The 13,216-nt window shown below is 32.9% G+C and overlaps 1 protein-coding gene across 1 annotated transcript; it reads left to right on the top strand.

Moving 5' to 3' along the window:
- Positions 1-204: 204 nt before the first annotated feature.
- On the top strand, positions 205-12,958 carry LOC142984599 (carnosine N-methyltransferase). The gene is made up of 8 exons (XM_076132337.1): positions 205-423; positions 2,471-2,768; positions 3,219-3,340; positions 3,815-3,965; positions 4,860-5,012; positions 5,928-6,079; positions 6,748-6,829; positions 7,379-12,958. Exons 1-8 carry the CDS (start codon positions 335-337, stop codon positions 7,484-7,486), a joined length of 1,155 nt encoding a protein of 384 aa, XP_075988452.1. The 5' UTR covers positions 205-334; the 3' UTR covers positions 7,487-12,958.
- Positions 12,959-13,216: the final 258 nt, after the last annotated feature.

The following is a 13,216-nucleotide window of genomic DNA, read 5'->3' as shown; positions in this document are numbered from 1 at the left end:
ATTAAAGCCAGTTTTATTATTCTGATGTTACACAACTATTATTAAGAATGAAGTAAAAATATTTATAAAAGACAAATATAATAAACTACCGATTCTTATTTGAGTCTTGTAGGAATCAGAATAATAGAACAACAAAAACAACATACAACGGCGAACACGGGAATGACATGACAACACTAAAATCTGTCGTCGATCTTCCGTCATTGTGAAGGCTTGGTCGTGGTGGAAATTCACCGAAAATTATTCGAATTATTCATTTTTGTAACAATTCCGAGCTTCAATTTTGAACTATAGTCTCAATCAAGTACTCGTGTGTACGAATAATTTAGTAAAAATGTCTTCTGCAACAGCGGCCGAGGAAATTGACGAGGCGAAGGAGCGACAGCACTTTCGCGCCGTTGTGACCGCTTTCAAATATTATAAGTAAGTAATTATTCAATTTAAACGCGTATAATACGCTATTTAAGCTCTAGAGAGATGTATGATGGCGATCTATTGAAAGTTTGGCGTCGAAATTGAAGTTTTTGGTCTGGGTAGCAACAGCTCTTTGTTTGAACAAAATCGTACGATATAATTAACCTATTTAGATACAAAACTGAACTCCTTTGTGTTTATTCTATGTGGAATAGAATAGTCCTTACGCTGTTACATTATAAGGGTGGGATTCTGCGAGTATAAATTCTAACATTATTTATAGTTTAACATATAATAACTCTTTGGTGATAATTTCATAGCAGAATTTTATTTTAAATATCTAAAAATAGAATTTCCCTTTAGAATTTTTTGTGGCGAGTTTTTATTAGTAGGTAGATGGGTATTATAAAAATAAAAATTCTCTTTTTTATTCTTCTTTGCTATTAAGACATAAGTTGGTGAATTAAAATGCTGGTTTGTTTATTAGCTGTAATCTCCAAAACAGCTGCTCTAGAAAAATATGAAAAGCATAATTCTGAAGTCTTGTGTAAAAAATATTTTATTTGAATATTTTTTTTTTATGTAATAAAGGTGGTTGCAGCCTTATATTGGGATTTATATTCAGAAATAGCATAGAAATTAAAAATCATTGCAAAAATATACATTGAAATTTATTTTTTATGTTCTTTGCTCTCTTTCTCCTAATCTTAATTTATCTCAGATACCTTTTTTATCGTGTACAGATTATTATGATAATGTTTCTACTGAAAATAATAATATTGATAATATTTATAATACATGTTCCTTGTTACATTGTTGCCTGTATTCATTTTTAAATAACACATTGAACCAATACTTTTACGTATAATTATGTGATGCAATGTTATAACATAATTTTGAATAGTTTTTTTCCAACATTTCTATGCTGAACATTGTAAACTACAAAATAACAGTTGCAAAAAGTACTTTTTGCATAAAAATGTCTCTAGATGATTTAGAGACTTTTGTTTTTTAGATGAAAACATATTTTTGTACCCCAATGACTAGAATATGGATGGTTTCTAAATAATGCAGGAAAACTTAAGAATTTTCTAACTGTAAGGAAATTCTACGACATTATACAAAATAATAGTAATTGGCTAAAAAGTACTTCTAGAAATAATTATTGAAATTTCATTTATTTTTACACATGTGTATATTGTGTATGTCACACCTAAATAGATTTAAGTGTTTGTTTCTCTCTTTGTATGCAAAGATTTAAGTTTCTAAAGTAATAATTTTGATATTACAAATAAATAATTTACTGAGTCATATGCGACAGGAAAACTTAGGCTTTTCCTCTGACTAATTAGTATGCAAGATTGACTCATTATAAGTTTTCATTAATGTTTGTTCAAGAAGAAACATGTTAATACCTGTTTAAGAATGATGCAAATGTAATGCAGTTTGCATATTACTGATGAGTAGTATATTATGATACTTAGGCCATTTTTATGTGAGAAAAGTACATTTTCCAATAATATTAAACCTATTATTAAATTACTAGACAGAAATATTCTCTTTTGAAGTTTATTAAACATAATAATAATATGTAGTTTGTAAGTTCGGTGTCTCATAGCTTGCAGTTTTCTTTGTAATATTATTCTTTATCATTTGCACAAATTGATGATTAAATAAAAATATTTTTAAAATTAAGTTGGACAAACTTGTTTGTATGGATCATGTTTATGTTAGGCATTACCTTATATGCAAGTGTAAGATGATGACTTTCTCTTGCAGTGGGCAGAGACAAAAGTTATACCTACTTAATTTATAAATATTAGATAAAATCCTATGGTAAACTAACAAATACATGGCATTTTATAAATGAATGTGCCAGAATTATAGCTATAAGCCTACTACATGAGACTTGGTACTAACATTATAAATGATGAAACAAAATTTACCCATTTCCTACAACACCTATACTAGTATATAGGAGTATTTTAAGAGTGAGATATGTGTATATTCAAATAACAAGAAAAAAAAAAAAAATTATCACTATTTTTATTTACAGGCTATGCAGTTTAGATAGAATACAGAAATCGGAGAAAATAATATCAATACTACCTACAAACCATCAACGTCGTTTAGAGAAATACAAGACTTATCTAGCCAAGTTTAAGAAATGTTTAGACGTAAATAATAGTGTGGTACACTTGATAATAAAAGATGTGGACACCATGTTTGAGAACGTTGATCATACGGTCACTGATACGTCCGGGACTAATGGCACGGAGAGCTTTGGGTGTAATTATAATAATTGTGAGATAGCCTCGCAGAAGCAGCATAAGATGCAACATGATGTTGAAAAGGTGAGGATTTTTATCTATCATTTAATTAACTGTTCGTTTGGCGCAGTGGTTAAAAGTGCTCACTTCGCAGGGATAATAGCTGCGCTGAATGTGGTGAAATCGAGACTCACCCAGGAGAAATATTTATTGTTTTACTTTAAAAAGTACCTAAACAATGTCAACTTATTACCACATTCTTTTGTAGTTCTAGAAGAATATTATGAAATATAAATTGTGTATCATTCTAAATTTCGATAGACTGGTTAAAGATCTCTTACACTCATTTAACTCAAAAAAATGTTTTATTAAAGTCTGTTTTATAGCTTGTGGTTAAGTGTTGTATAACCGATACACTTATTCTAACGATAAAGTGACAGCAAATATTTGAAAGCAACTGTTACAATTCTACCTGATAGAGTATCTGTTACGTATTCATAACCCTCAACTGAATGTGGTTTACTAATGTTATAGGTACAATCGGTGCTCAAGAACATAGTACGTGACTGGAGCGACATGGGCGCTACAGAACGAGAGCAGTGCTACAAGCCTGTACTAGATGAAATGGAGGAACGTTTCCCGCTAGAAGAATACAGGTAATACAACAAAAATATTTACGAAAATGCAAGACGCAGTGGTTAACCATAGTGCCGCGTGTGGTGGGTTCGAATCCCACCCGGAACAAATAGTGTGATGAGCACGAGTATCTGTTCTGAGCCTGGTTGTCAATTTATCCATATAAGTATGTATTTTAAAGTATATATTATTATATATGTTTATCAGTTATTTGATTACCATAGTACAAGCCCTTAGTTTGGAATCAAATGACCGTGTGAGTTGTTCAATAATATTTATTTATTATTTATAAAATACTAGGTTTTATACCTACATATGATTATGTTGAAAAATAGCCTTTTTAGGAATTTTAACTCTGCAATTTATTTACTATGCAAATATGCTGTTTATCTGAAAGTATTTTGTGGAACTGTTACTACTCTATTAAAGTAAAGCGCTCATTATAACAAATGCAGAGATTCTTTGTTAGTAAAGTTAATTTTGTATGTTTTCAGTGATCGTACACAAGTCCGCGTGTTAGTCCCCGGCGCGGGTCTCGGCCGGCTCGCGTGGGAGATAGCAGCCAGGGGATACACGTGCCAGGGGAATGAGTTCTCACTGTTTATGCTGTTCGCCAGTAATTTTATATTGAACAGGTGCAATGAGGTAAGAAACATTCACTTAAAAATTTCCTAAAACAGCAAACAAATGTTTATTGCGGTAATTTGATTTGGACTACTAGATGAAACCTAACTTTTGGACTATTAATAATAATAATAAAATCTCTTTATTGTGCACAATGTACCAGGAAGATACAAAAGTAAATAAAAGCAGTATAAACGTAAGCTGGATTCAATTTCAATGCACAATCGGCGGCCTTATCGCACAAGGCAATCTAACTTCTTTTAACTATTGTACTTGCGGACTCGCCCGACTACGTCCGGGTATACTACAATTTTAATCCCACCGATCCCATACACACTGTCCCGGAGCTGTTACAACCATGGTATTAATATAATTAACCAATTTGGTTTAGTTTGTCAATATTGCGCGTACTTTGAAGTGATATTGCGTATTTTGAAGATCTATTTATATAAATTAATAGCTGACCTGCGCAACTTCGCTTGCGTCACATTAGAGAATGGGCGAAATTTTTCCCCGTTTTTGTAACATTTGTTACTGGTACTCTGCTGCTATTGGTCGTTGCGCGATGATATAGCCTATAGCCTTTCTCGATAAATGGGCTATCTGACACTGAAAAATTATTCAAATCGGACCAGTAGTTCCTGAGATTAGCGCGTTCAAACAAACAGACTTTTCAGCTTTATAATATTAGTATAGATGGCTTGAACCTTTTCGTAATCAAAATAACTTATTTTATTTTATTTTATTTTATTTTACAATTTAAGAAAACTTACAGCTAGCAATTATATACAGTAAATAAAATATAAAGGATTAAGGCCAATTAAAAGTTTTCACACTTGACATGATAATGATCACTTAACATCAAATTATTAATTTACTTTATTAAAGGTACAACTGTTTTGTATATTGTTTCAGATAAACAAATACACAGTGCACCCGTGGCTGCACCAGTACGTGAACAATGTGACGTGCGAGCACCAGCTGCTCCCGGCTCGCTTCCCGGACGTATGTCCCGCCGGGAACAGACCTAATCCTAACTTCTCCATGACGGCCGGGGACTTTCTCAAGGTAAATACGGTTACTGGCTAACTAATAAACGTCCTGTAAGCTCAGATTAGTTATATTAGGTTTTTTGGTAAGTCGTTCCGTTTTTTTTGTGGAAATAAAAGACAGTTTCGAGGATAGTGCCAGGCCTATCAAGTGGTCATAAACAGTCATAAACTGTTTAATATATTTAACTCAACAACAACCTAATATATTGTCAACTTGCTAGCTGTATAAAACAACTGAAAATGCCTCTAGGAGATGCAATGGGAACGATTTTTTAGGTAAAAGTTAAAGATACCGACTAGAAAATTGCATTACAGTTTCATTGTAGCCGGCCAACGATGCAGGACTTTGTTTACCGAGATTTGTAACATCAAAATCCAAATTGAATGCGTGATTTTAAAATTAACGATTTGATAATTAAAGTCGGTAGTGTATTCGATGTTGATCATGAGGTCCCGGGCTCGAACCCCGGGTCGGGCAACCTGTTGGTCTTTTAATTTATATGACGTTTTCCAATAATATCCCGGAGTTTGATAACGTGCCCGGTGTAAGGTAATAGGCTCGCACATGGGACTAACATTGTTAATGGTTAAACATTGATGTACTTCATACACCTACATTTACGTACTAGCTGACCCGCGCAACTTCGCTTGCGTAACATAAGAGAGAACGGGTCAACATTTTCCCCGTTTTGGTAACATTATTTACTGGTACTCTGCTTCTATTGGTCGTAGCGTGATGATATATAGTCTATAGCCTTCCTCAATAAATGGGCTATCATCTAACACTGAAAAAAATTTTCAAATCGGACCAGTAGTTCCTGAAATTAGCGCGTTCAAACAAACAAATAAACAAACAAACTCTTCAGCTTTATAATATTAGTATAGATATAATCGGCGTGATATTATGAATGTATAATTTTATTATTTGCAGGTATACACAGAAGCAGACGAGTGGTCATGCGTGGCGACATGTTTCTTCATAGACTGCGCGCCAAATGTGATAGAGTTTATAGAGAGGATATACACTATATTGCAGCCGGGGGGGTTCTGGATCAATCTGGGACCGCTGCTGTATCATTACAGGTGAATATAACTTATTTACATAACCTCGCTTGTCAAATCTGATATGTGTATTTTCAGAACTTTTCAAGAGAACGCAATAACGTTGTACTGTTTTAAAAACAATTAAAAAGACTTATGCCCGGTTTCCGAGGTACATTTAGCGGTAGTTTATCTATTCAATAGCGTTTTTTATATATGATTTAAAACGCTATTGAATAGATAAACTACTGCTAAATGTACAACAGAAACCGGGGGCAAAATAATGTTTCCTGTTATACATAGTTATTTTTGTATGATTTACTGTCGTTATATTTTACCTAATTTAACAGTGATTTGGGTCGCCGCGCCGACGATGTTTTAATACCTTATGTATAAACTTATATGTAGATCCTACATATTGGTTTTACACACTAGGGTATGGATAAGACAGTAGTTATGTTGAAAGTCGTATGCAAATGTTTGGGAACATTGCGTACCTTTAAAAAAACTCTGAATTTTAGGATTTCTTTACTTTAGATACTTAATGTGTATTATATTATTAAATTATAAGACGTAAATTAAGCATTGTACTACTGTGTATTATAAATACATAGAAATTTAATATGAGATTTTCCTTTTACCATAGACTGTTGACTCATTGTGATTTCATATTATTATCATGATTAATTTATTACTTATGTTTGTTACAGTGACATGCCAACAGAGAACAGTATTGAGCCGCCCTACGACATTCTATTAGAAATTATTAGAGATATAGGATTTGATATATTAGTAAGTATTTCAGTATACATTTATTATCCTTAATTTATAAAGAAAGATATGATAAATCAAGTTAATTAATACTTTATAGTTTTTAATCTGTCTTTATCTATACTAATATTATAAAGCTGAAGAGTTTGTTTGATTTTTTGTTTGTTTGTTTGAACGCGCTAATCTCAGGAACTACTGGTCCGATTTGAAAAATTCTTTCAATGTTAGATAGTCGATTTATTGAGGAAGGCTATAGGCTATATAACATCACGCTACAACCAATAGGAGCAGAGTAGCAATAAAAAATGTTACAAAAACGGGGAAAATTTTGACCCATTTTATCTTATGTGACGCAAGCGAAGTTGCGCGGGTCAGCTAGTTTGTAATAAAATCTCTTTGGCTTCAAGAATCACAAATGAGTACACGGTTCATTAGGTTCCTTCCAGTGAGCTCGTGAGGTACCCAAATATCGAGCTTTTTAATGTAGAGAAAAGATTTTATTACAGTTTATGCATACTATAATGCGAAAAGATTTTTTCCCCGACCTAATATATTTGTTATTGTTTACAGAAAGAGCAGACCGGCGTGAAGACGAAATACGCACAGAATCCAAACTCGATGATGCAACATGAATACGACTCTGTATTCTTTGTATGTCGGAAACCTTATTGTATGTAAACTTATATAACATACATACAAACATACAAACATACATAATATCATACATACAAGCTTGTAAGTACCAAGTGGCGTTATTTGGTCTCTACCTTTGGGAAAAGGCGTGATATTATGTGTGTTTTATAATATGTGTAATACTGTTATCTCTATGTTTGTATGTTTGTTAGTGGTTTGGAGATGTTTAACTGCAACTTTTCGTGGTCTCATGTCTCTGTCGTGGGGCGAACTGCCGGCTTTAGACCTTAATAATAAATTGCTTAAAGGGTATTAAACACTTTGGATGTATCCTACAGTCTGCGCCTAGGTCAGTACAACATTGTCAGTCATGGCAATCGGTCAGCAATCCGGTCAGAGCAAACACTTGTTCCAACAGTAAAGGAAAACATCGTGAGGAAACCTTGCATGCCTAAAATTTGTTTAATACATTTATCGAGGGCATTCAAAGTCCCCAACCGGCACTTCTTTGCATGTCATAGAGTTATTGAAGGTATGCAAAGTTCTCAAGACTTGACTAGCGTGGTGGACTCGAGGCCTAATCCCTCATTTCGGGAGGATATGCATTGTGGGACATTAATGGGTTAAATTTGTTTTATTTTTACTACATGCTAAATTTAACAGTAGGTTGACCACAGACCGTAGGGTGAATTATCTATGAAGAAACATTTCCAAACCACTATACAAAGTTAATATGTAGTTATAATAGAAAGAAATAAGCAGCTGACAGCCGCAACTAATACATTAATACTGATCTCTAGTAATAAATAAATAATATATGGATGTACAAGCTTAGGATATTTAAAATTTAACAACTATATATACGTAGTAAAGAATTTATTAATAAATATTATGAAGAAACACCCTTTTTGCTATGACTTTTTGACTGACTCTGCAAGTCTTAAAAACGACTGAACAGATTTACGTGAGATTTTTATCAATAGACAGAGGGATTAATGAGAAAGGTTCTATTGTATAACTAGCTGATGCACGCTAATAGTTTCACACCCTTTTAAAACCTTTCAGGTCTGGTTTTAGAAAATAAAAATTACTTTTTTATTATGGGTAATCAGCTGTGTTTGAGTTAAATTTCAACAAAACCAGTTCAGCCTTTTAATCGTGGAAGCGTGACAGCCAGACACACAGACTTACGCATGTATAACATTAGTTAGATAGTTAGATACATAGCAATCGCCCGCATTGTCTTGTTAAATAAATTTAATGTCCTAAGCTTGTATACCATTTTTGTATGAACTCATAAATGTCTAGTTATTTAGTTAAATACTAGATCTGTAGAGATTAATCGGTCAGTAATATTGTAGTTTTATATATTATACGTTGTGCGACGTATACGACGCGACGCGACGCAACACGACACGTGTGGCATATATGTCATATGAAACGACAAATAGTTTAAATTCTAAATGTATGTTTAATCCTCGTTATCTGATGTACATTTAGCGGTAGTTTATCTATTCAATAGCGTTTAAGCTCATGAAAATGAGTTTGAATAGATACCGCTAAATGTGCCTCTGAAACCAGGGGGTAAGGGCCAGTTTTACGGCTTATAAATAAGTGCTGGTTGAACTATGTGATACATAAAGTGGAAAAAAATTGGTCCTGGTTTTCCCACTTTCAAATAAGTATCGGTTAACTAACCAGGTGGAATTTTCAAACTCGTTTTCATACATTCGCTGTCACTTCGGATAGTTTAAAAGTTATCCGCTCTTAGTATTCCACTTGATTACCTAACCGGTACTTATTCAGAAGTAAAAATAGCTGATAAGTATTATATTAGGTCGGAGAAAAAGTCTTTTGGCATTATCGTATGTATGAACTTGTAATAAAATCTCTTTGGCTTCAAGAATCACAAATAAGTACACGGTTCATTAGGTTTCTTTCAGTGAGCTCGTGAGGTACCCAAATATCGAGCTTTTTGTGTAAAGAAAAGATTTTATTAAGTTCATACATACTATAATGTGAAAAGACTTTTTTCCCGATCTAATATAAGTAAGCTATACGTTGCGTCCGTCGCTCACGTAAGGCAACGTCTTATACACTGTAGAAATGGAAACGGATAGATAGATAGACTGATGATTTAAATATATATCGTGGGGGAAGTTCAAGAACGCAACTTTTTTGCTTCAAAATTTAGATTTCGTTTCTCTTATTTGGGGGTTTATATATTATGTAGTTTTCCCTTTATAAATCTTACAAAAGTTCCATAAGCAACCATTGTTACTTGGCCAAGATTTCGGCCGGTACACGTCATTTAAATATCGTAATTATAAGTCGGATCGGACGGTCGGATCGTACTCACTCGATCGGCCCCACAGACAAGGGGGTGTGTATAATTTTTACATCCACAGACGAAAGGTTATAGTGATAGTATAGGCACGAATTGTAGCTGTTCGGTATCCGGGTCAGGAAAAAATATTAGGAGTTTCTATTTCTATTGGAATTACAACAGCTCGAAGTTTGGAAATGTATTTAATAATATACCTTTTGAGTCCTGGGATAATAGGCGTAATAATATTCAAAAACATTGACAGATGTAGGTCACCTGCCTATACCCTTCTGGAAATAGCGTGATGTTAATAAAAATGTTTGTCGTCAGTCTGTCTGTCTGTCTACAACAGACAATATAAAATTATTATTTAAGCAGTTATTCGTTTACAACTAGTATATAAGATGTTATCACAAAGTATTTTATTTTTTTATGTTATTGTAGGTCACTGGAATTATCTTAAATGAAAAATACATGAATGTATTTAAATAGTTCTTCAAGTAATGCAAAGTGAGAGGAAACAAACACCGTGGCCGTAGTCGTGGGCAAAAACTAGTTTTTTTTTTTACCAAAATTTACTGTCATTTTTTATTCGATCTGTTCGTGACTGCGATTGGTGTGGTAAAATATTAGGTATTCTTTTTCAGTAAATTGTAAAATAACTGCTATTTCAGTGACCCACAATAATAATTTATGTATCGCACTGCGATAGCGACTGAAACGTTTTGTTTATATAAATAATAAGGTGTATTTTATCGCATAACAACTGAAAATATTGCGATATGTAGGAATTATTGTATGGCTGATTCTATAGTAACACTTAGTTTATAAAATATAGCTATTTAAATACACTACGCTAGTGGTCGAGATTATAAAGATAATACAGTATCTAAAATAGTTGTTTTACGAGAAGTATGGAAGCGTAGTGATGCTGTATAATTCGCGTCGGATTGAAAACATCCTCCCTTTTTGTAGTCGGTTACTAAGTATTGTTTCTAAATAGTAGGTTTAAACAGTTTACAGTTTTTTAATTAAAGCGAAACATTTTGTTATAAGTATTTAGTCCTACCTCTATGGGAAAAGACGTGATTGTATGTATGTATGTCATTTTGTAATGTGCTGAAATTCGAAAAAAAATATTTTACGCCGATAATCTAAATGTTATTATAAAATCAGCCATGACAATTCTAACAAATGTAGCTAGACTTGTTTTAAATAAACCACACTCAAGTCTGAACTCACTACTTTGAGATTGATCTCTAAAACGAATCTATTTATTTAACACAAGATCTTAAGAGACAACTCAAATTCAAGAGTATTAATTACTTTATAGCAGTGGCTCCCAACTGGTGGTCCGCGGGAGCCAAAATATGGTCCGCGAAAGACTTTAAAATTTATAATTTTTAAGTTAATTCAGAACGAATATTACACTTTATTTTTAATATACTTACATAGTGGTCCCTGATAACAAGAATAATATAAAAGTGGTCCCGGACTAAGAAAAGGTTGGGAACCCCTGTTTTATAGTAATTAAAAAACTAATTAACTAACTTTCGGTTCGGCAATAATCGGCCCAGTTGGGCGGCAAAACCGAATATATGGAGATAAGAGCCCTCACTAGGACGCCATGGCGGCGTCGCCGGCTACGTACCCAATCAATTAATATTTAAATGTATGTTCAGTCAACCTGGGTAACTTTGAATCATTTGGGTAACATTGAACGTGGGAATTTGAAAGTTTCGATTATTTTCCATATGAAACTAACACAATTGATTAAAGTTTGCAAAACTAGAATGAATCTTTATCAATTGTGTTGGTTTCATATGAAAAATAATCGAAACTAGTTCATATTCCCACGTTCAATGTTACCCAAATGATTCACAGTTACCCAAGTTGACTGTATGTCACCTAAGAGCCTGAAATATTAATTGTCTTTCAACTGTTGTCATTTAATGAATACTGAAATAAATATGTTTTTATGTACAATATGTGCATAAGTGATATGTTATAGTCATAATGACGTAATGGTGGTTTTGACTAGGGTCTGAAAGGGTCAAAATAAGGTTCATTTTATACATTAAAGGAATAAAACTACGACTTAGTGCAGTGGTTTACTATTCTCATAATTGTGGGGGTAGTGAGTTTGATGAAACTAATTGTATTATTAATTAACAAATTGTTGTTTTGTAAAGTTATTTATTGCGGAAGTTATATTTTAAAATCAAACAAAAATATTCATACTGCATTCTTAAATATAATTACAAGAATAGAATATTTATACTTAACGTTCTTTTTTTTCATTGTGATAAGGTATTTTTGAACACATTGGTATGCAAAGTATCTCATCTTATTGTCTTTATTTCAGACCCTAGTCAAGCCACTAAAACTAACATAGAATAAAAACGTACAAGGAGATAACTGTTATTTAATAAAAGAAAAAACATATATTTAGTTAAAATATTTAATAGAAAAAACCTTTTTTGATTTTGTTAAGAAAATGGAGAAAAAATGTACAATAAAAGACCCAACTACATCACTTTGTTTTAAAAGATGGCCATCATTTCTGCTTGATCCTTTGGTAAATAGCGTGATGTTTGGGTTTCAAAGTATTAAATTACTGAATTTAATTTCAGTTATTGGCAAGGTTTAATATTAGTGTACATGTTATGTGAAAACGTGTTTTATGAAACAGTGAAATAATTTTTATGGCAAACTATCGTTGTATAATTTTTGCATGCTATTTTAAGCAATAATTTATACAATTATTGGAAATAATTATCACATGCTCCAACGGTGAAGGAAAACATCGTGAGGAAACCTTGCATGCCTAAAATTTGTTTAATACATTTATTGAGGGCATGCAAAGTTCCCAACCCGCACTTGGCCAGCGTGGTGGACTCAAGGCCTAATACCTCCCTCATTACGGGAGGAGACCCTTGCCCAGCAGTGGGACATTAATGGGTTAAATTGATTATATTATAATTGATACAATAGGTACTTTATTGTACGAAAAATACCGTGGCATGCCATTCACAACTTAGCTTTTTCAGAACATAAGCAATTTATTTCTCTAGCTTGAGCAAATTTAGACTCTTCCGATGATAAAATGTCATGCTTGTGTTTCACTGTTTCAAAAACTTTTATGTTTATTTGTTAAGTAAAAAGAATTAAAACGATGATTTATTGGTTAATATTGTTTTTCATTCATTTTAATTATGTGTCGAAATACTCAATATTACGGATTTTGCTTTGGTGTTCCACGATTATGATATAAAAAGTTGCTGTTCATGGGGTCTTGGGTTCGATTTCCGGGTCGGGCAGAGTACTATTGGTCTATTCTAATTTAAATTCGAATATTCGTCCACAGTAGCCCGGAGTTTGATAATGTGTAAATGGCAATAGGCTCGTCCCACATTGAATAGGACTAACATTGATAATGGCGAAACATG

The sequence above is a fragment of the Anticarsia gemmatalis genome, chromosome 27, assembly GCF_050436995.1.
Source record: "Anticarsia gemmatalis isolate Benzon Research Colony breed Stoneville strain chromosome 27, ilAntGemm2 primary, whole genome shotgun sequence".
Classification (NCBI taxonomy): Eukaryota; Metazoa; Arthropoda; class Insecta; order Lepidoptera; family Erebidae; genus Anticarsia; species Anticarsia gemmatalis.
Note: the sequence above shows the minus strand (reverse complement) of the source record. Positions and strands in the feature narration are given on the sequence as shown.